General features: G+C 43.4%; 2 protein-coding genes across 2 annotated transcripts in view; both read right to left on the bottom strand.

The window, feature by feature from the left end:
- The window catches only part of LOC141197764 (uncharacterized), a 43,001-nt gene that overhangs the window by 16,671 nt on the left and 929 nt on the right, over positions 1–25,401 (bottom strand). The window lies entirely within an intron of this gene.
- Positions 12,296–25,401, bottom strand: part of LOC141197775 (uncharacterized) — a 79,002-nt gene continuing 65,896 nt past the window's right edge. Inside the window, exon 8 of the mRNA XM_073662863.1 lies at positions 12,296–12,816. Within this exon, the coding sequence (XP_073518964.1) occupies positions 12,481–12,816 (336 nt within the window). The 3' untranslated portion in view covers positions 12,296–12,480. The remainder of the gene's footprint in view (positions 12,817–25,401) is intronic.

The following is a 25,401-nucleotide window of genomic DNA, read 5'->3' as shown; positions in this document are numbered from 1 at the left end:
TTCCGTCAGGATCTCGTGCTCCACAACTTGCGTACATCTGGGCAACTCTGAGAACAGATCTCGGTTTCTGTGCAGTTCTCGGCAAGTTATTTTAGGGCCGGTGAAAGTGTCTCTGCCACTGTGACGTCCTTGACCCTGGCTTCAGGATTGGCCCCCAGACACGTAGCTTTTACCATTTCCCTGTCCCGCCACGGCTTAAGCAAGTTGATGTGGTAGTTCTGGTATGGCTTTCTTCTACCTGGCTGGTGGATTTTGTAACTAAATTCGCTCAGCTTCTTGACCACCTCGTACGGCCCTTGCCATTTGGCCAGAAACTTACTCTCAACCCTGGGTACTAACACCAACACCCGGTCTCCCGGGCTGAATTGTCTCAGCCTCGCGGCCCGATTGTAGATCCTTGCCTGGGCTTCTTGTGCCTGTAGAAGGCTCTCCTTCACAATTGGCATCACTCTCTCTCTCTGGTCCTGCACCTGAACCACATGTTCGATGATGCTCCGGTGGGGTGTAACCTCTGCTTCTCAGGTCTCCTTTGCTATGTCCAGAAGTCTCTGAGGGTGTCATCCATATAGCAGCTCAAACGATGAGAATCCCCTAGAGCTTTGGGGGGGAACTTCCCTAATTGAGAATAGCAGGTATGGCAACAGGCAATCCCATTCTCGCCCATCTTTCTCTACGACCCCATTCAACATCGACTTCAAATCGACTGCGGATGGTATACAGACGTCCGGAGTTGTGTAATCTGCAAAGCCTTACACAACTCCCTCATCACCTTTGACAAAAAAGTTCCTTGGTCCATCAAGATCTCTTTTGGCACGCCCATCCAGGAAAAAATATGGCACCAGCTTTCTGGCGATGCTTCTGGCAGAAGAGTTTCTCAACGGTACCGCTTCTGGATACCGCGTTGCATAGTCCAATACTACCAGGATGTATTGGTGGCCCCGGTCAGACTTTACCAGGGGCCCGACAAGGTCCATGGCAATCCGGTCAAATGGGACCTCTGTGATAGGTAACAGTACTAGGGGGCTGCGTAAATGGGACACGGGAGCCATTAACTGACAGGTGGGACAGGACTGGCAGTATTTCACAATTTTACGGTGACATCCAGGCCAGTAGAACCTCTGTAGGATCCGCTCCCGGATTTTGTCTACCCCTAGAGGCCCACCCAAGATGTGAGAATGGGCCTATAGGGTCCGCGGCACCACCAATTGCTCTACCACCTCCCCTTTTGGCTTAGTGACCCAATAAAGAAGTTCCCTATTGAGTGTAAAATATGGAAACCTGGTGTCAGCCTCCGACTCTTGAGCAACCCCATTGATTACAGATACACAATCAAAGGCATATTTCAAGGTAAGATCCCGCATCTGCGCGGTACCAGAGTTTCTCACAGACACCCCCATATCAGGAACCTCGGCCTCCAGGGTCACCATCTCGTCTTCATCACCCGAACTTGTAAAAAACGCATGAAAGAATAAAGGTACGTTAAAACCAAGCACACCATTGTTTTTCTTATGAAATTCTCAATAAGTCTGATGTGCCACATGACCCTCTTCCCATTGAAAAAAATAAAGTTGGATCCAAAATGGCCGACTTCAAAATGGCCACCATGGTCACCACCCATCTGGAAAAGTTTTCCCCCTCCCATATACTAATGTGCCACAAACAAGAAGTTGATATCACCTACCATTCCCATTTAATTTAGGTGTATCCATATAAATGGCCCACCCCACCCTGTATATGCACACGTTCTAAAGTATTGCATACCCGTCCATCTGGTACTCTTCTTCCGGTACCTATCCCTACCAGGCCATGGACACATTTGTCCATGGATTTTTTTACTGACCTACCGGTTTCTGCAGGCAAAATGGTGGTTTTGGTGGTAGTAGATAGGTTCAGTAAAATGGTTCACTTCGTCGCATTACCTGCACTTCCAAATGCCAAGACACTTGCCAAGACAAAAGGGGTTGCAAATATAAATCTACCTACTCTCCCAGTTTTTCTCCTAGTCCCCCAATATCTGCAATAATGTGTCTAAAAGGTGGGAGAAATATTAATTTGTGGATCTTAGGGAGGGATTGATAAATAGGGACAATAGGATGATCAACATATAAATATTCTGATAATTTCTTATCAATATCCCCCCCAAAAAATTCCTTCCTGCAAAAGTTTCAGCAGTTCAGATTGAAATTTTAGAGTAAGATCCTTTAATCAATTTTTTTATATGGCAGGCAGGCATTTAGTGTTAGTAGTAATAGGGGTGTAATAGTAATAGTCTCCCACTGTGCCCGTCCATCTTCATTATAATTTTTATGCTATTTCATCCATGCACTTAGAATCAGGGGCATACATAGAAATCATGGGGCCCCATATCAAAAGTCTGAATGGGGCCCCCCACGTCACCTCTGTAATGTGCAAACTGCAGCCAGAAATAATATTTACCCCCCTCCCCACTTGTAATGTGCAAACTGCAGCCAGAAATAATATTTACCCCCCTCCCCACTTGTAATGTGCAAACTGCAGCCAGAAATAATATTTACCCCCCTCCCCACTTGTAATGTGCAAACTGCAGCCAGAAATAATATTTACCCCCTCCCCACTTGTAATGTGCAAACTGCAACCAGAAATAATATTTACCCCCTCCCCACTTGTAAAGTGCAAACTGCAGCCAGAAATAATATTTACCCCCCTCCCCACTTGTAATGTGCAAACTGCAACCAGAAATAATATTTACCCCCTCCCCACTTGTAAAGTGCAAACTGCAGCCAGAAATAATATTTACCCCCCTCCCCACTTGTAATGTGCAAACTGCAACCAGAAATAATATTTACCCCCTCCCCACTTGTAATGTGCAAACTGCAGCCATAAATAATATTTACCCCCCTCCCCACTTGTAATGTGCAAACTGCAGCCAGAAATAATATTTACCCCCCTCCCCACTTGTATTGTGCAAACTGCAACCAGAAATAATATTTACCCCCCCTTCCCACTTGTAATATGCAAACTGCAACCATAATATTTACCCGCCTCTCCCAAGTAGCTGGATCAGCCTGTTTTGGAAAACAAACAAAGTAGAAGTGGCAAGGGGGGCACATAAAAAAAAATCAAGCTAATTTTATTACCACCTCTGGGCCCGGCTCACCATCTTGCGTGTGCATGTGACTTCCGGGCCCTGCATACAGTCCCTCTCTAGCTGGAAAGTTACATCAGCCAGGAGGCATGGCGGACTTAAGCAAATCCAGCCAAAGAGTTGAGCCGACAGCAGAGCAGGAAGAGTTATGAGGACTAGGAGGAGTGAGGAGGTACACGGTGGTGCGCTGTGGCGCTGACATTTAATTGAAGGCACACACACCGCAGAGGTGCCGAATCGCACCAGGCCCCTCACCCATCAGGTCCCATAGCAGTCGCGTGGCCTGCCGCCATTGGTGGTACGCCATTGCTTAGAATCCATCACGCCCCTTTGTATTCTAAGCCTCTAATCCCACATTTGTTATTCTTCTGCCCCCGCGATGGGGTAAAGGCTGCTGGAATAATGATGTCTAACATTCTGGGAGGGCTGGAGGAACTTCTGTGTCCCTTCTACCTTCGTTCTTCTATTTGCAGGAGAAATTCTGTGTGTTTGACCCATTATGCAGACTCGCCCCATCTCTACATATTGAAACTCCCAAACCCCATTTCATGGAGTCTTAATCATCATTTTACGTTACCTCTTCAAAGGCGCCGGGATTGACGTATGCGGTTCATGTGCACGCTTCACACACGGTCTATTACGTCACTCTGCGCATTTTGGTGACGTGTGTGTCTCACCCGTGTGTTCCAACAAGCGATGCCCTGGAAATGATGCCCATGGGTCATCCGTGTACTCCAACAGGTGATGCGCCGGTATGTTATCTCACATGGACGTCAACAGCATATTCTTAACCAAGCATTTTTCCCAACATTTTTGTGTGGAAACTGACGCTTCATCCCGCATCCAGTCCTTGTATCCCCTGAAGATTCACAGATGAAACGAGTCATGAGTACCGCAAGGCACTTTTGGATTTGATCCCTGGGAGAATATTGTGAGGAAATGTGTAGCTTTCCTGTGACAACGCCCCTCCTCCTATTACTATCCCGCACAAGGGATCTGATCTGGACCAACTCACGGTGAGATCGCTCCTTATCTATGTACACTGCTCAAAAAAATAAAGGGAACACTCAAATAACACATCCTAGATCTGAATGAATGAAATCTTCTCATTGAATACTTTGTTCTGTACAAAGTTGAATGTGCTGACAGCAAAATCACACAAAAATCATCAATGGAAATCACATTTATTAACCAATGGAGGCCTGGATTTGGAGTCACCCCAAAAATTAAAGTGGAAAAACACACTATAGGCTGATCCAACTTTGATGTAATGTCCTTAAAACAAGTCAAAATGAGGCTCATTATTGTGTGTGGCCTCCACGTGCCTGTATGACCTCCCTACAATGCCTGGGCATGCGCCTGATGAGGTTGTGGATGGTCTCCTATGAGATCTTCTCCCAGACCTGAACTAAAGCATCCGCCAACTCCTGGACAGTCTGTGGTGCAACGTGACATTGGTGGATGGAGCGAGACATGATGTCCCAGATCGGATTCAGGTCTGGGGAACGGGCGGGCCAGTCCATAGCTTCAATGCCTTCATCTTGCAGGAACTGCTGACACACTCCAGCAACATGAGGTCTGGCATTGTCCTGCATTAGGAGGAACCCAGGGCCAACCGCACCAGCATATGGTCTCACAAGGGGTCTGAGGATCTCATCTCGGTACCTAATGGCAGTCAGGCTACCTCTGGCGAGCAGATGGAAGGCTGTGCAGCCCTCCAAAGACATGCCACTCTACACCATTCCTGAACCACTGCCAAACCGGTCATGCTGAAGGATGTCGCTCTCCACAGCGTCTCCAGACTCGGTCACGTCTGTCACATGTGCTCAGTGTGAACCTGCTTTTATCTGTGAAGAGCACAGGGCGCCAGTGGCAACTTTGCCAATCCTGGTGTTCTGTGGCAAATGCCAAGCGTCCTGCACGGTGTTGAGCTGTGAGCACAACCCCCATCTGTGGATGTCGGGCCCTCATACCACCCTCATGGAGTCGGTTTCTAACCGTTTGTGCAGACACATGCACATTTGTGGCCTGCTGGAGGTCATTTTGCAGGGCTCTGGCAGTGCTCCTCCTGTTCCTCCTTGCACAAAGGCGGAGGTAGCGGTCCTGCTGCTGGGTTGTTGCCCTCCTACGGGCCCCTCCACATCTCCTGGTGTACTGGCCTGTCTCCTGGTAGCGCCTCCAGCCTCTGGACACAGCCAACCTTCTTGCCACAGCTCGCATTGATGTGCCATCCTGGATGAGCTGCACTATCTGAGCAACTTCTGTGGGTTGTAGAGTCTGTCTCATGCTACCACGAGTGTGAAAGCACAACCAACATTCAAAAGTGACCAAAACATCAGCCAGAAAGCATTGGTACTGAGATGTGGTCTGTGGTCCCCACCTGCAGAACCACTCCTTTATTGAGTGTGTCTTGATAATTGCCAATAATTTCCATCTATCGTCTATTCCATTTGCACATCAGCATGTGAAATTGATTGTCAATCAGTGTTGCTTCCTAAGTGGACAGTTTGATTTCACAGAAGTTTGATTTACTTGGAGTTATATTCTGTTGTTGAAGTGTTCCCTTTCTTTTTTTCAGCTGTGTATTTATATACAGCTTTGTATACATCACCTTGGTAGGTGCCTCATTGCACATGAGGACTGATTGGTGTCATCTATTCTGGTCATACATGGGGTTGTTTGTGTGTACTGTATGTTCACTGGCCTGTGGCTATTTTATCCTATATATATTATAACTTATATTTTAGTACATTCTACTTTACTGAATTTGGATATAAAATAAAACAATCGAAATACAATTGAAGTGGAGACTTTCAGATTTAATTAAAGGAGGTTGAACAAAAATAAATTATTTACGAATTGCAACCATTTTTCTACAAAGCCTCCTCATTTTAGGGGCTTAAAAGTAATAATTAACTTTACCATAAATAAAATGTTCATGTTCAATCCTTTGTAGAGAATCCTTTGCAGCAATGACGGCCTGAAGTCTGGAAACCATGGATGTCACGAAACGTTGGGTCTCCTCCTTTGTAAGGCTTTTCCAGCACTTTACTACAGTGACTGTTTTTTGCTTGTTTGCGGGTCTTTCTGCTTTATATTTTGTCTTAAAGGAGTATTCCCATCTCCAAGATCCTATCCCAATATGTCGTAGGTGTAATAATAATAATACAAGCAGAGCAGAACCGCCGGAGCGGTGAACAAACAGAGCAGGGCGAAACCGCAGATGCGGTGAACAAGCAGAGCGGAGCAAAACCGCAGGTGCGGTGAGCAAGCAGAGAGCAGCAAAACCGCAGGTGCGGTGAACAAGCAGAGCGTAGCAAAACCCCAGGTGCGGTGAACAAGCAGAGCGGAGCAAAACCGCAGGTGCGGTGAACAAGCAGAGCGGAGCGAAACCGCATGTGCGGTGAACAAGCAGAGCGGAACAAAACCGCAGGTGCGGCGAACAAGCAGACCGGAGCCAAACCGCAGGTGCGGTGAACAAGCAGAGCGGAGCCAAACCGCAGGTGCGGTGAACAAGCAAAGCAGAGCGGAACCGCAGGTACGGTGAACAAGCAGAGCGGAACAGCAGGTGCGGTGAACGAGCAGGGCGGAACCGCGGGTGCGGTGAACAAGCAGAGCAGAACAGATCAGAAGGTGCAGGCAGACAGGACAGGGCTCTGTTCACATGGAACAGACTGGAAAATACAGGAAGATGGTTAGAACTCAGGAGGTAGATACGTAGGAAGGGAAAGGGGACAAGCAGAACCAGATACACACAAGGTACTTACAATGAAGTAGCGAGTGGACACAAAACTCACAAACAGAAGTACAGAGACAACGAGTTGGAGTTAGGTGCAGGTTCAGACACTGCAGGAAAAGGGAAGGTTCGGACATCGAAACAAACAGGTAACAGGCTAGGACACTGTTCAGACAGGAACTGAACCGGGAACAAGATCATAGAATCATAGAATCATAGAATGTAGAGTTGGAAGGGACCTCCTGGGTCATCTGGTCCAACCCCCTGCTCAAAGCAGGATTCGCTAAATCATCTCAAACAGATGTCTGTCCAGCCTCTGTTTGAAGACGTCCATTGAAGGGGAACTCACCACCTCTCGTGGTAGCCTGTTCCACTCATTGATCACCCTCACTGTCAAAAAGTTTTTTCTAATATCTAATCTGTGTCTCCTCCCATTTAGTTTCATCCCATTGCTTCTAGTCTTTCCTTGTGCAAATGAGAATAAAGATGATCCTTCTACAATGTGACAGCCCTTGACATATTTGTAGACAGCTATTAAGTCTCCTCTCAGTCTTCTTTTTTGCAAGCTAAACATTCCCAAATCCTGCAACCGTTCCTCATAGGACATGGTTTGCAGACCAGTCACCATTCTGGTCGCTCTTCTCTGAACTTGCTCCAGTTTGTCTATGTCTTTTTTAAAATGTGGTGCCCAAAACTGTACACAGTATTCCAGATGAGGTCTGACCAAAGAGGAGTAAAGTCCGATAATGACTTCACGTGATCTAGACTGTATGCTTCTGTTAATACATCCCAGAATTGTATTTGCCTTTTTTGCTGCTGCATCACACTGTTGACTCATGTTCAGTCTATGATCTATTAGTATACCTAAGTCTTTTTCACATGTACTGTTGCTTAGCTCTATTCCTCCCATTCTGTATATACAGGAACAAGCCTGGGAACTCAGCCCCCAGGGTGGCAGAAACAGACTAGAAGTCAGAGGTACAGGTAGAGGCCCTGGGTACACAGCCCCCAGAGTGGCGGACAGACTAGAGTCAGGACAGGACCTGGCAACTCACGTTTGCACAGAACAGACTCTAAGAAAGTGTTGCTCAGGGACCTCCTACTGGGTGGAGGGGGTTTAAGTATCCAGTGACTCACAGCAATAGGCTGGGGAAGCATTAGGACTGTGCACACTGTAGCTTTAAGAATCAGAAGGCAACAGCGCCGACGCCCTAAGCCAGCAGACAAGAGACATGCAAACAGCAGGTACTAGAGCAAAAGTGTGCAACCTGGCCTGAAAGGTAAGATTGCGGTCTTGCATGGTGGGAGATGGAAAGCCATGCAAGCACTCCGCCAGGGATGTTACAGAGATCTGGTGATGACTCGGCTATTGCAGAATATTCCACTTCTTTGCTTTCGCATTATGTTTTGGGTCATTGTCCATCTGTACCGTGAAGCGCCGTCCATTCAACCTTACTGCATTTGGCTGAAACTGAGAAGAAAGTATCGCCCTGTACACTCCAGAATTCATCCAGCTTCTTCTGTCTTCAGTCACATCATCAATAAACACTAGTGACCCAGCACCATTGGAAGCCATCCATGCCCGCGCCATCACACCACCTCTATGTGTTACACAGGATGTACTGTGCTTTGGATCATGAGCCGTTCCAAGCCTTCTCCATACTTCCTTCTTCCCATCATTCTGGTGCAGTTTAATCTTAGATTCATCTGTCTAAAGAATGCTTTTCCAGAACTGGACTGGCTTCTTTGTCGTTTTTTTTGGCAAAGTCTAATCTGGCCTATGTATTTTTAAGCCTGATTAATGGTTTCCACCTTGTGGTGAACCCTCTGTATTTGCTCATATGAAGTTTTCTCTTTTATGATAGACATACACAATGAAATATCTGCTTCTTGAAGAACATTCTTCACTTAGGTTGATTTTGTGAAGTGGCATTTCTTCATCGTGGAAAGGATTCTGCAATCATCCACCACTGTTTTCTTCAATGGACATCCACACCTTTTTTGAGTTCCCAAGCTCACCAGTACACTTTTTTTCTTTTATTGCAGAATGTACCAAACTGTTGATTTGGCCACTCCTGACATAGGGGAGGGGAGGATAAGGAGGACCACGCGGGAGGAACAGACCCCTGTCCCAGTGAACTAAATACAGAGTCCTCATCTCAGGGCTTCCCCATTGGGGAGTTGGCAGGAACTGAAAGATCATATGAGACAAGCTGGAGATGTCTACTATGCTGATGTACACCAGGGTGGAATGGGGATTGTGGAGTTTATTCGCAAGGATGACATTAAATAGGCTTTGAGGAAACTGGATGATACAAAGTTTCGTTCTTGTAAAGGTGAGACCTCTTACATTCGTGTCCGTGCTGAAAAAGTGGAGGAGGAGTGTGAGGATCTGGCCTTGTTCTAAAGACTATCAGACTTTTTGCAACATGGGTCACTGGCGCCATCAATCTTATTGTTGTATTTTATTAGTGATTTGTTTGCTCATCAGCTTACACTCAGGAATCAATGCTTCCATTCAGTGACCTTATCTCAGGAGTCTTAAGTTATTGTTCTCTCCACCACTAGGCCCATAGTATGGGTGGGAAAAGTAGATCCGGCGGAGTCACCGCAAGTAGTCTCACATGCAGTCCCAGGTGATGAGTTCAGCTTGAGATAAAATACTTCCACTAATGCACACTTAGTTTTGAGGGGTTGATCGCAGGAGAAAAGGAAGCCACATGTTTAGTCAGGAGTTATGTGGAATGTCGTCGAAGGGAGAGGAGCTAGACAGAGGTCTTGTAGCCCAAGGATGGATGGTCTGCGAAGTGTTGGAGATCAGTTACCGGCTGAACTGGATAAACGTGCTACCGTTGCGGGATATGTTGTTTGGATTTAAACTTGCTTAAAAGACGGTTGCTACTGGATGCCTGTGCTTCTATCGTTTTATATGTCGTTTGGAGGAGCGTGGACTGTGGCTACACAATATACTGGCTGGAGATACGAAATCTGTGGGCCAACGAAAAGTTGGGAGACAGTATCACCTGGTACAAAGGCAATGGAACCACCGTCCTGGGGAGGGGATCTTGTGGACTGAGACAATTGTATTTTGCCCATTTATCTGGAATTGTTGTAAACCCTTGATGTAAGGTATAAAATATTGTTGCATCATTAACATACTTAGGTGAATATTTACAACCCACAACTTCAGATCTTTACAGTTACATTTTAATTTGCATCTTTTTCCACCTTTTCCTTTACCTTACATGATTTGAACAAGTAGTGTCCACTCATGTGAATTAAAGAATTATTTGCTGAATTTATCAATTCTTTCTATCTATCTTGGTGTCCTGCTTGGTCGTAATCTCTTTTGGCAATAACATTTAAAAAAAAATGAATATTTTTTTATTTTTAAACAACTCAATCCTATGGCAACCACAACATTCCTAGATGATTTGAAATTTCGACATACAAGACAAAAGGATGACCTTGGGGCGATCTTTGGTAACTCCCTTTCAAATGATGATAATATATAGACTGATGATTTGGAAATGAATGATCTCTTGATTTTTTTTTTAGGAATACTTAAATTAAACATACACAAGTGATATGGACAAAAATAACTTTAAAACAATATCTCGAACAAGGTTTAATTTCAAGAGGCTTATCAGTGGGTATCTTTCCATCTTATGAACTCTCCAAACCCAATCTTGAAGACAAATGGAAAAACGATGTATCGGATTCTTACTGTACCCTTATGAACATATTGATAGAGGATATAACCTTTATTTTGGACAAATTAGAACAAAATCTAAAAGAAATTACTCCTAAACTTGAACAATTAGAGGAAAAAACAGAATTTGAAGAAAAATGTAAAAAAAATAACGTATATTTATTGATAAAATCGGAATCGCCTTTTTTCCACCTGTAATGAGTGCCCCTGGTCCTTAGTATGGTCTCTGGAAGGAATAAGTCATGTGCTAGGTCCTTTGTTCTGACCACACATATTTATACATGTGATATCTCCTCTGAGGAGTCTTTTTTTCTAAGCTAAACAAGCCCAACTTTTCCAACTTCTTATCATATGAGAGGCATCCATCCCTTGTAATAACCTAGTTGCCCGCCTTTGAACTGACTCTAACTTCTGAATATCCTTTTTAATATGTGGATCCCAAAACTCGATCCCATATTCTAGATGTGGCTTCACCATGGATTTATAAAAGGGTAACAGTACATTGGGATTGTGGGATTTTCTCGCTCTTTTTATTACACCCTAAAATCTGTTTGCTTTTGCGGCTGCTGCTTGACATTGAATACTGCTGCTCAGCTTACTTGTAACCAGAATACCCAAGTTCTTCTCCTGTTCTGTAGTCCCGAGTATATTCCCATTTATTGTGTATGCAGCAATAGGATTACTCTGCCCTAGGTGTATTACTCTACATTAAATCTCATCTGCCAAGTGTTTGCCCATTCAGTCGTCTTATCCAGATCGTTTTGCAATATTCTAATGTCCAGATCAGACTTTAATATCCTACATAGTTTGGTGTCATCAGCAAAGACTGATCCCATCCACAAGGTCATTAATAAAGAGGTTAAAAAAAAAAATCAGCCCCAGCACAGATCCCTGCGGTCTCTACTGCTGACTATATCCCATTTAGAAAACGTACCATTTATGACGACTCTGTTTCTTGTCATTTAGCCAATTCCTTACCCATCTGCACACCACAAGTCCTGTACTCTGGTTACAAGTAAACAGAGCAGCAGCACTCAATGTCAAGCAGCAGCTGCAAAAGCAAACAAGATTTTAGGATGCATAAAGAGATAAAATCCTGTGATCCTAAAGTATATTTATCCCACTATAAATTTCTTGTAAGGTCACATCTAGAATATGGCATAAAAAGAGAGATGTAATCCCAATGTATTGTTACCCCTATATTATTCACTTGTAAGGCCACATCTTGGGATCCAGCTTTGGGATCCAGATTTTAAAAAGGATATTCAGAAGTTAGAGTGTAGCCAGGAGGGTATGTCATAAATAGAAGGAAGAGACAAAGGTGTAGTCAGGTAATGATCCGAGGTCAAAATACCGAGAGGATAGCAGATCAGATCAAAGGGGTTAGCAAAACAGATGATCAGAATGAGGTAATGGTCAGGCAACGATAGATCACCAAGCAAACACTAGGAACAGAGAAAACAAACCACACTGAGCTTAAGCTACGGCTGGCAGCTATCTGAGCCCCTGTACTAGACTGGATGACTGAGCTGTCAATCACTGTGTCCTAAAACATAGTAAGGAATGGAAGTTATGTAAAGTTAGTTCAAAGGAAGACAACTAGATTATTACAAGCGAGGGAAGGCCTCCCATATGATGAGAAGTTGAAGCTACGGCTGGCAGCCATCTGGGACTGCCAGCCCAGAGTTCCCGATGAGAGTTCAGCACCTCCGAGTCTCAGATTGGACAGCCTAGCTGTGGCGTTCTCCCCTGTGTGGGTTCTCCAGTGGCTATCAAGATGCGCATTCTGGTTAAAACATTTCCCACATTCCGAACATAAAAAAGGCTTCTCCTTTGTGTGACTCCTCTGGTGTCTAACAAGATGCGATTTTGAATTAAAAAATGTCCCACATCCTAAACAAGTTTCTTCTAGGTGTGGTGATTTTTCTGATGTATGTTAAGATTTGCTTTCTGGATAAAACATTTCCCACATTCTGAACATGAAAAAGGCTTCTCCCCTGTGTGTCTTCTCTGATGTTTGATAAGAGTTGATTTCTCTCTAAAACATTTTCCACATTCTGAACAGGAAAAAGGCTTCTCCCCTGTGTGAGTTCTCTGATGATTAACAAGATGCGCTTTCCGTAAAAAACATTTCCCACATTCTGAACAGGAAAAAGGCTTCTCCCCTGTGTGGGTCTTCTGGTGTCTAAGAAGATGCGATTTCCAGTTAAAACATTTCTCACAATTGGAACAAGGAAATTTATTCTCTGCTGCGCGTATCTTTTGAGGTTTAAGAAAAGACTTTTGGAGAGGAAAACTATTTCCATATTCTGAACGTAAAAATGGCTTCTTTGCTTTAGGACCAATTTGTTTTTTAATGCTTATTTTGTGACTTTGATTTTCCTTAGTATTCGGTAATGAATCAGAAGACAGGACCTGTTTCAAAGGATCAGATGACAGATCTTTGCTGTGAAGGGATGATGGTATATCTGGAGTAATGGCATTCACTTCAATTGTATCCTGTGGGATCTCAAGATCATCTGATTTAAAAATTGAAGATGTCAGCTGTCCCTCTGATCTCCTGGTACAGTCATCTGCTAAGAATAAAACCAATTATAATTTTTGAATAAAATATCCTTGAATTTTACATTTTTGAACATTTCTACTTAAACTGTCAGTAAAAAATGGCAAGTTATGTAAAATAAATTGTATTATTCACCAAGACAATGACAGTTCACAGTCTAATAGAAAACCTCATAGGATGAACCAGTGGATCATAGTGTTCAACTGTTTGCTCATTCTGCCACCCAAATGTGGAATAAAAAGCCACCAAACAATGTTATGTAGCCAAAAATAATACCAATAAAAACTTCTACTCATCTCACAAAAAACAAGTCCCCACACAGATCCCTCATCTGTCAATGGAAAAACAGAGGTTTCCCCATTATTAGTGGCTCAAAGGCTTTTGAAAAGCAACATGGCTTCCATAAACCAATCCAGCAATATCCACTCTCCCAAAGTCAGATCTCCTGCTCGCTTCTGAGCCTTGCAGTGTGCCCAAACCACATTTAGCATCCATGTATTTGGCATTACTATAGTGAGAAGAACCCACTTAATTGATGGTGTGTGTCTCCTAGAGCACAATCTGGACACTACGTGTTGGGTAACAAAATGGGCAATGTGCAATTTTTAAGCACCAACATCCACTGCGTGCTAATTTCCAGAAGGTGCCTGTGGAATAAAAATCGTCACTAGTCCTATAAATTAACTCACTGAGGGTTATAATTTCCAAAATGGAGTCACTTTATGAGGATTTCTACTGCTCTGGTTTTCTGACATTTGGTCACATTAGGGCTTCTGCAAATGGTGTGTCCCATCTCCTCTGGGATCTGCCCCTGCGATGTCTTCTTCTGTCACAAGGAGCCACCTTATTCATCCTGCAGGTGGAGCTGGTGATGGAGGAGATGTTGGAACCAGAAGCTCTGGGCAGCGCAGGCTCTGTCCAGCCACTAAGATTAGGGTTGTTGGCAATAGTGCCATCCAGTCTGGCAGAATGAGAGTTGTATTTCACCACAGCCATATTCTTTAGCTCGATGAAAGGACTGGCATAGAGGGAAACTGTATCCTCTATACAAGTCATTAGTGCGACCACACTTAGAATACTGTGTACAGTTTTGGTCTCCGGTGTATAAGAAAGACATAGCTGAACTAGAGCGGGTGCAGAGAAGAGCGACAAAGCTTATTAGAGGACTGGGGGGTCTGCAATACCAAGACAGGTCATTACACTTGGGGTTATTTACTGTGGAAAAACGAAGGCTTAGGGGTGATCTTATTACTATGTACAAGTATATGAGGGGACAGTACAAAGACCTGTCTACTGATCTTTTTACTCTGAGACGGGGACAAGGGGGCATCTTCTACGTCTGGAGGAAAGAAGGTTTAATCATAATCACAGACGGAGATTCTTTACTGTAAGAGCAGTGAGACTATGGAGCTCTCTGCCGCATGATGTTGCAATGAGTGATTCACTAATAACATTTAAGAAGGGCCTGGATGCCTTTCTTGAAAAGTATAATATTACAGGTTATATATACTAGATTCCTTGATAGGGCGTTGATCCAGGGAACTAGTCTGATTGTCGTATGGAGTCGGGAAGGAATTTTTTTCCCCAATGTGGAGCTTAGTGTTTGCCACATGGTTTTTTTTGCCTTCCTCTGGATCAACATGTTAAGCTATGGGTTGAACTAGATGGACTTAGTCTTCCTTCAACCTTAAAAAACTATGTATCTACTCTGGGTGTCATTTCTCCCAGGAAGTCCTCTAATGCAGCTTGTTGCATAAGCAGTGGCAGAAGGCCAACATCAGCTCACACTTCTCGGTGGTGCTTAGTCACAGACAAAGATCTTTCTTTACACCTTGAATTTAATCACTACAGAGTTGGACAATGGCCTGAACTGCAATGCATTATGAGAAATACCGTGCTTAAGCAAAGCCACGATTTAGGCCACCAAAGGTCATTAACCGAAACTCATACACCTCTTTCAGTCTGTGGGAAAGCTGTATCAAGACTTCCAAGACAGCCAAGAGTTCTCTGTCCTGCCCAAGAGGACGACTGTCCATGTTCTCATCCTCATCCTTCTCCTCCTCATTATAATCCAATCTGCATTAAGATGAGATGAGGCTGGGCTGCATAGTTCCTTGCTCCGCCTGCAATGGCTCCTCTTTAACTCTGAGCACTGAATGTTTCAGTAGACAGAGAAGCGGGATGGTGCCGCTAATGATGATATCATCGCCGCTCACCATCTTGGTGGAGTCCTCAAAGTTTTGGAGGACGGCCCAGATGTCAGACCTCCATGCCCACTCATCAGCTCTTATTTGCGGAGGCTGACCTGAATGCCGATGGGCGTGTTGAAGCTGGTACTCAACAACTGCCCTCTGCTGCTCACAAATCCTTCCCAACATCTGCAACGTTGAATTCCAACATGTGGTGACATCGCACAACAGTCGGTGAGCTGGAAGCTGCAAATGCTGCTGAAGCACTGCCAGGGTGGCGGAAGCTATAGCTGACTTTCTGAAATGGGCACACACGCGTTGTACTTTCACAAGCAGCTCTGGCAGATCTGGGTAGGTTTTGAGAAACCGCTGAACCACTAAGTTGAGCATATTTAGTGCTCTCTCATTACTAATGTGTACCCCTGTATGGAGAACAATAATCAGTACCGAAAAATTAAAAGAAGAAATATAGCCTGCTTTATATACTATGGTACTAAGAAAACCGATTTTGATTATATCTTGTGTACCCCTGTGACAAAAATATCAGCATCAAAGAATTAATTTCACTAGAGTAGAACTAGTATAATGGGGACTGACAACTCTTCCACTACAGCCAACCCAGCAGATGGAGACCCAATCATGATTCTCCAAATTTCAAAAAAATAGGGCCTAAAACCACCAAAGTTGAATCAATATCAGTACAGTACACCTCTTCCCATACAGCCACCCCAGCAGATGGAGAATCAATCAGGATTCCCCACATTTCCAAAAATTAGTGGCAGACACCAGCAAAGTGGCATCAATTTCACCAGAGTAGAGGTAGTTTAATGGAGACAGAAACCTCTTCCACTACAGAAAAACCCAATAGATGAAGACCCAATCAGGATTCTCCACATTTATAAAAATTAATGGCAGACACCAGCAAAGTGGCATCAATTTCACTACAGTAGAAATTGTAGAATTAGGAAAGACACGTCTTCCCCTAAAGCCAACCTATGGACACTCAATCAGAAGTGTTTACATTTCCCTAAATTAGGGCCTAACACCACCAAAGTGGCATCAATTTCACTAGATTTAAGTAGTATAATGGGGATTGAAACTGCTTCCACTACAGCCAACCCAGCAGATGGAGACACAATCAGAACTGTTCACATTTAATAAAATTAGGGCCTAAGACCACCATTTCCGTGACCTACAGATTGGATATGGTGGAGTTCAACCTCTTAGCTTTGTCATGTGTAGGCGGAAACAATCTTTTACGTGACCACAACTGCGGGACCGTGGGCTGGCTGCAGCGCTGAGAGAGGGCAGAGTACGGTGAAACGGACAAACTGCTAAACTGTGAGGTGCAGGCGGAGATGTTACGGTGGATTGAGAAACATGTGGTGTGCTCAGTGAAATAAACACAGCAGGCAAATGAGCTTCTGTTACAGCTGACGGGCTCTCACTCAGCCTGACTGGAGCGAGTATACAACCATAGGTTCTGCGGTTGGAGACCAGCGTGACAATACTTGGCGTGGTAACAGAGGAGGAGGAAGAAGAAGCAGATGAGTTTGATGGGGCGGCTGATGGTTGTTTATTGAAAACCAATTTTGAGTTAATCATGTTTGTGTACCCCTTTGTGGAGAACAATATCTGCACCAAATAATTAATTTCACTCCAGTATAACTAAGTGGAGACCAAAACCTCTTCCACTGCGACCACCCCAGGAGATGGAGACCTTACCAGGAGTGTTCACATTTCCCTAAATTAGGGCCTAACACCAACAAAGTGGCATCAATTTAACTAGAGTAGAAGTAGTATAATGGAGACAGAAACCTCTTCCACTACAGCCAAACCCAATAGATGGAGACCCAATCAGGATTCCCCACATTTCCAAAAATTAGTGGCAGCCAATTGCAGAAGCCCTTGTGTCTGGGACACTGTGGATACTTCCTGCGCTCTGATTGGCTAGCCGCGCTTTCCTGACTTAAAGTTACCACCTAATCCGAATGTGCCACATTCGTGTCGAACTTAAGTTTGGTTATCGGATTTCAAACATATTCGCTCATCATTAGTCACTACTCACCTGGGTAGTCATATGTGGAAATCTCCTCTTTACACCGCTCATCACCCCTCACATATGTCTCTGTAGTATTAATATGGGTCAGATCTTCACCCTGAAATAAATATTGTAAAAGTCACAGACAGATGGAGAAGTCTCATCTATGATCAGCTCTAATCCTGCCATCAACACCGGTCTCATTACACAAGTATAAATGTAGAAGAATGATGAAAGGTGTCAGTAAATCCGCGCTCCTCCGTTAAATTAGATTATACAGTTTCCAGTCCTTGTATGATAAATTTATTCCTTTGACAAGCTAAAAACAGACGTGTTTCGTGGACGTCCCGTCCACTTCTTCAAGTGTATAGCTATACACAGATTGAAGCTATACACTTGAAGAAGTGGACCGAACGTCCACGAAACGCGTCTGTTTTTAGCTTGGCAAAGGAATAAATTTATCATAAAAGGACTGGATCCTGTATAATCTAATTTAATGGAGGAGCGCGGATTTACTGACCTTTCATCATTCTTCTACATTGCTAACCACCAAGGTTTGGTGTCTCCAGCAGCCCTCTCTCACGCTTAATACATGAGTTGTGCATGTCACAACCCCGCAAGGTAAGCACATTCTCATTTAATAATTTTGTTTGCCTGGGTAACAGTACTATTGCGCCCCCATTCTTATTTCTTTGTACACAAGTATAAAACATATAATACTGGGGGATAAAACAAGACTGATCACAAGACCTTCACAGCCGTCTACACATCATAGGGGAGATCTCATGACACCTTCTCTCCATCTACCTGATGATCCTGAGGAACATTGGGGTCTTCTTGTTTACAGTCCTGTGGAAGAAGAGGACGGGGACATCTCTCTGGTGTTCTCCTCTTACTGGATAGATCTGGAGGAAACACATACAGGGACTGAATTCATTCTTTACATACAGATAATTATAGGCCGTGTGTATTTAGTCCTGTCTATTACCTGGTGATGTGAGGGGCTGGGGAACCTCCATCATGACGTCCTTGTACAGATCTTTGTGTTCTTCGAAATACTCCCACTCCTCCATGGAGAAATAGACAGCGACATCCTGACACCTTATAGGAACCTGACACATACAATGATACCGTCATCCCCCCGATCCCTCCATAGCGTTACTGTATAATGTCCCTGCATTCCCAGCAGTGTCACCTCTCCAGTCAGCAGCTCAATCATCTTGTAGGTGAGTTCTAGGATCTTCTGGTCATTGATATCCTCATGTATCAGGGGGTGAGGTGGAGGTCCCGTGATTGTCTGAGGGATGGGGAAGACCCCTGAGCCCAAAGGGGCCTGACAGCGCTCACTAGAGGTCTTCTTCAATACTATGTAATCCTGGTTATGGAGAGACACATTAATAAATCTCACTCCAGACATTTCCAGAGTCCTCACCTCTCCAGTTCTGTCCATCTGTTATTCCCATAGATAAGAATGATGTAATGTGACGTCATCAGAATCTCTCACCTCTCCAGTAAGCCGGAAGAGGATCTCTAGGGTGAGGTGTAATATCCTCTCCGCCATCTTGTCTCTGTCCATATACATCCCTGATGGGTAATTCAGAAAAAATTTCTTAATATAGAAGATCTCCACTGAGAGGATCCGACATTGTAGAGACCAGAATAAATAGAAGACGAGCTGATGTAACATCATAAAGAATGCTGTGTAATAATACAATTATTGGAGACAATTAGGAGAAAAATATCAGGAGATAGAACGTGTAGATGTTGTATTCTCTAGTCTTGTATGGACTGGAACATATTAAATTGCTGACTAAGACATCTCCTCCATGCTCCCAATCACTGGCTGTGTTACTCACTGCTTCAGCAGCTGATTGGGATTGACCAGGAAATACAGAGACAGGCGGGGGGACCCTAACAGCAATGGTATTTTCATTATTTTACAACATTCATTTTTTTTTTCATTGACATCTACTAATAAAACCTATATATTTTAGGCCACAGAGAGCAAGAAGTTTCTTCCTCGGAGTCTGCAGCGGAATATGTTTCTCATAGACTCACGTTCTATAACGCCAATTCTCGTCTCATTTACCAACACTGGAATCGGCATTAGCAATACTGCAGGAGATCATTTTTCATATTCTACTATGGCTCTACAAACATATTTGGCCAGAGTCACTGACTACAACACCACTGGCCGACCATATGAATGTTTCCCGTCTTCCCCGGACTGTAATCTTCTATCACGTTAGCTCTCATGTCTGATTCACACACAGAAGTTTGATGCATTTATAAAAGCTTGTTTGAAAGAACACCAAGACAGGAGTTTTTTTATACCAATGTCTCCATGTACACAGTTTTTTTCCTCAGGATATGATGTTTTTTTTTCCAGTATTTTCCTGTAAGCTTCCATATATTACATGAAAAACACCCAAACAAAAGTTACAAAATAAAATTGGGGATGGAGGTACTGTGTGAGCATGATACTGTGTGGGGGGCACTGAGGTACTATGAGAACATTATACTGTATGTGAGTGGATGTTGGTACTGTGGGAATATTATACCGTGTGTGGGGGGATGGCAGTGCTGTGGTAACATTATACTGTGTGTGGGGGGATGGCGGTACTATAGGAAGATTATACATTGTGTGGGGGGCGGCAGTACTGGGGGAACATTATACTATGTGTAGGGGTCAGTATAGGGACTTTGTACTACGTGAGCAATATACTGTATGTTTCCTTGGTTCCATTCTTTTCATAGTTGGGTCGCATGTATCTATCAGCCGAAAAGGAACAAAACCATTATGATTCTTATAATGTGGCAACACAAAGACACCCTAAATATAAAAATTTTAAAAACAACACCACAATTTGTGTATCTTAAGGGTAAACAGCTGTCTATCCATTTGACTAGAGCTGATACTATTAAACTAAAGAACAGACTTTCTTTCAAATCCATAAAGAGGCACTGTGACGATACAGCTTATGATCTTAATCAGCCAGATTATTAGATTTGTTAAGCCAAGAGAAATGCACTATTAAGAATATTTTCTCTTTGATTTTGAAACAATGATGTTTATTTACAAGAGCCCCTGTCATACCAACTATGTAAATTGATTAGCTCAAACAATGAGACCTGAGAAAGCCCTGCAGCTTTACCTCTGACCTGTGACTGATGACCTTAGCCACATATGTAAATGTAAAAAAGGGGTTTTCTATCCTGCTGAAAAGAGGTATGAAAATTAGATTGGAAAGAGACTTTACAAAAAGAAAAAGATCAGACTCTCTCAGACCATCAGCTTGGCAGCATTACTTTAACCAAAGAGACACAGATTTGGATTCTACATGATTCCAGCCTAATGGTATATGGCCCTGACTGGAAAGATATGGATCTGTTCCATTGACCATCAAAGAGCCCATGGATACATTTTGGGGAGACCAGGGTGGGACGATGAAGTTGCTTGACCCCATGGATATTTTGTTTGAGGTTGCCAGGTGGGACCCTCTGGTTGTCTGTAACCCATGGAGACATTCGGAGAAGCCAGATTGAGACTAGCCGGTCATCTGGCCCCATAGAAACTCGCAGAGAGGCCAGGGTGGAACCCTCAGGTCTCCTAGCCTTGTACCTCGATGGACTGCTAGCTTCCTAAGCTTGTCACTACCTTTTCTTTGTGGGGGCCCACCAGTAGCGGGGGGCCACTGGTTGAGGTAGTTGGCCCTGGAAGTTCCAAAGTTGCAGCTGTTTCATCCCAGGTGGGCAGAGCGGAAGGGTGAGACTGAGTAATGTTGTACCTTTTTAGGTATTTGTTGGGACTGTTCTATGTGTCTTTAGTGTCCATTTTCTGGTTCAATAAAGTATTGCCATACTTTTTTACCCTCACCCTGTGTTGTCTGAGTGGTATTACGTCCACGGAAGACCCCGTGTTTTCACAGGCACTTTTCCGTGTTTGTCAAGCCAGAACTGTTGGAGGATTATTAAAGGTTATAGTCTCCTCACCATTTAGAAGGCACACATGCTGAAATGAGATTTGAAATGCAGATTGGAAAGAGACTTTACAAAAAGAAAAAGATCAGACTCTCTCAGACCATCAGCTTGGAAACATGGCTTTAACCAAAGAGACACAGATTTGGATTCTACATGATTCCAGCCTAAGGGTATATGACCCTGACTGGAAAGATACGGGTCTGCTCAAGTGACCATCAGAGAGCCCATGGATACATCTGGCAAGACCTTGTTGGGATGATGAAGTCACCTGGCCCCATGGATATGTTGTTTGTGGTTGCCAGGTGGGACCCTCTGGTCACCTGGAAACAATGAAGACATTCGGAGAAGCCAGATTGGGACGAGCCAGTCATCTGGCCCAATGGAAACTCTCAAAGAGGTCAGGGTGGGACCCTGGGGTCTTCTGGTCTTGTACCTCGATGGACTGCTAGCTTCCTAAGCTTGCTGCTACCTTTTCTCTGTGGGTGCCCACCAGAAGTGAGGGGCCACTGGTTGAGGTAGTTGACCCTGGAAGTCCCAAAGTTGCAGCTGTTTGATCCCAAGCAGGTGGAGTGGAAGGGTGAGACTGTTTAATGTTGTACCATCTTGGGTATATGCTGGGACTGTTTTATGTGTCTTTATTGTCCATTTTCTGGTTCAATAAAGTATTGCCATGCTTTTTTTACCCTCACCCTGTGTTGGCTGAGTGGTATTACGTAGAAGGAAGACCCCGTGTCTTCACAGGCACTTTTCCGTGTTTGTCATGCCAGAACTGTTGGAGGTTTATTAAAGGTCATAGTTTCCTCACCAATTAGAAGGGACACGTGGATATTGGTGTTTTTTTTTTAACCAGCTATATTTCTGGTGTGATTTACTCGTTAAAGTGCCCTTGTGGTAAAGTGGACGTTGGATAAGCGTAACGATCAATTAAAATGAGACTGAAGAAACATCGGTCCTGTATTTGGCTCGGACTCTAGGATGAAATACACTGCGGCCACTACAAGAAAAAGAGCAGAAGTTTGGTGAATCATTTCTCGGAGATGGTGATAAAAGTTCTGATCTCCGATGGTCAGTGTTGGAAAAGACGATTGCAGCGGATTCACAATCACAGCGCTGTAAACTTCTACAGAGACGTGTTCTGGATTAACTCCTTGGAATCACTTTCTCCCAAAGGGTTAAATTACGTCTGTAACTTCAATGTCTTTCTATGATGCTTCTTCTCGGAACTTTATTCCTCTGTTTTCTGCCATATTTTTATTTTTCTCCAGAATCATAAATGTATTAAGTCAGGGTCGGCTCCAGGTTTTCGTGGACCCCGGGCGAAAGAGTCTCAGTGGGGCCTTTTAACACATACCAAGATATGGCAGAGAAATATAGGTATAGTACAAGGCCAAAGATTTCACTTACATTATATTATCTATTGAAAATTCTACAATAGCTCAGAAACAGGCGAATCCTCGCAGCGCACAGCGCGTGCCCTGAGGAAGGGGGTGGTGGTGGTGTCAAATGTTTTCATTTTAGAACAGAGAACATAGTCCTCCATATAGTATTATGGGCACCACAAAGTTCTCCATACAGAATAATGGGCCCCATATATTGCTCCATACAGAATAATGGGCTTCATATAATGCTCCATACAGAATAATGGGCTTCATATAATGCTCCATACAGAATAATGGACCCCATATATTGCTCCATACAGAATAATGGACCCCATATATTGCTCCATACAGAATAATGGGCCCCATATAATGCTCCACACAGAATAATGGGCCCCATATAATGCTCCATACTGAATAATGGGCCCCATATAATGCTCCATACTGAATAATGGGCCCCATATAATGCTCCATACTGAATAATGGACCCCATATAATGCTCCATACAGAATAATGGACCCATATAATGCTCCATACAGAATAATGGGCCCATATAATGCTCCATACAAAATAATGGACCCCATATAATGCTCCATACAGAATAATGGGCTTCATATAATGCTCCATACAGAATAATGGGCTTCATATAAAGTTCCATACAGAATAATGGGCTCCATATATTGCTCCATACAGAATAATGGACCCCATATATCGCTCCATACAGAATAATGGACATCATATATCGCTCCATACAGAATAATGGACCCCATATATCGCTCCATACAGAATAAAGGACCCATATATTGCTCCATACAGAATAAAGGACACCATATATTGCTCCATACAGAATAATGGGCCTCATATATTGCTCCATACAGAACAATGGGCCCCATATATTGCTCCATACGGAATAATGGGCCTCATATATTGCTCCATAGAGAATAATGGGCTTCATATAATGCTCCATCAGAATAATTGGCCCCATATATTGCTCCATACAGAATAATGGACCCCATATATTGCTCCATACAGAATAATGGGCCCCATATAATGCTCCATACAGAATAATGGGCCCCATATATTGCTCCATACAGAATAATGGACCACATATATTGCTCCATACAGAATAATGGGCTTCATATAATGCTCCATACAGAATAATGGGCCCCATATATTGCTCCATACAGAATAATGGGCCACATATATTGCTCCATACAGAATAATGGGCCCCATATATTGCTCCATACAGAATAATTGGCCCCATATATTGCTCCATACAGAATAATGGGCCCCATATAATGCTCCATACAGACTAATGGGCCCCATATAATGCTCCATACAGAATAATGGGCCCCATATATTGCTCCATACAGAATAATGGACCCCATATATTGCTCCACACAGAATAATGGGCTTCATATAATGCTCCATACAGAATAATGGGCCCCATATATTGCTCCATGCAGAATAATGGGCCCCATATATTCCTCCATACAGAATAATGTGCTTCATATATTGCTCCATACAGAATAATGGGCCCCATATATTCCTCCATACAGAATAATGGACCCCATATATTGCTCCATACAGAATAATGGGCCCCATATATTCCTCCATACAGAATAGTGTGCTTCATATATTGCTCCATACAGAATAATGGACCCCATATATTGCTCCATACAGAATAATGTGCTTCATATATTGCTCCATACAGAATAATGGACCCCATATATTCCTCCATACAGAATAATGTGCTTCATATATTGCTCCATAGAGAATAATGGACCCCATATATTGCTCCATACAGAATAATGGGCTTCATATATTGCTCCATACAGAATAATGGGCTTCAGATAATGCTCCATACAGAATAATGGGCCCCATATATTCCTCCATACAGAATAGTGTGCTTCATATATTGCTCCATACAGAATAATGGACCCCATATATTGCTCCATACAGAATAATGGATCCCATATATTCCTCCATACAGAATAATGTGCTTCATATATTGCTCCATAGAGAATAATGGACCCCATATATTGCTCCATACAGAATAATGGGCTTCATATATTGCTCCATACAGAATAATGGGCTTCAGATAATGCTCCATACAGAATAATGGGCCCCATATATTGCTCCATACAGAATAATGGGCCCCATATATTCCTCCATACAGAATAATGTGCTTCATATATTGCTCCATACAGAATAATGGATCCCATATATTGCTCCATACAGAATAATGGGCTTCATATAATGCTCCATGCAGAATAATGGGCCCCATATATTGCTCCATACAGAATAATGGACCCCATATATTGCTCCATACAGAATAATGGGCTTCATATATTGCTCCATACAGAATAATGGGCTTCATATATTGCTCCATACAGAATAATGGGCCCCATATATTGCTCCATACAGAATAATGGGCCCCATATATTGCTCCATACAGAATAATGGGCCCCATATATTGCTCCATACAGAATAATGGGCCCCATATATTGCTCCATACAGAATAATGGGCCCCATATATTGCTCCATACAGAATAATGGGCCCCATATATTGCTCCATACAGAATAATGGGCCCCATATATTGCTCCATACAGAATAATGGGCCCCATATATTGCTCCATACAGAATAATGGGCCCCATATATTGCTCCATACAGAATA

The sequence above is a fragment of the Phyllobates terribilis genome, unplaced genomic scaffold (assembly GCF_046119375.1).
Source record: "Phyllobates terribilis strain yellow unplaced genomic scaffold, ASM4611937v1 Scaffold_86__1_contigs__length_6382490, whole genome shotgun sequence".
NCBI lineage: Eukaryota > Metazoa > Chordata > Amphibia > Anura > Dendrobatidae > Phyllobates > Phyllobates terribilis.
The sequence above is the reverse complement of the archived record's forward strand: the minus strand, read 5'-3'. Positions and strand labels throughout refer to the sequence as shown.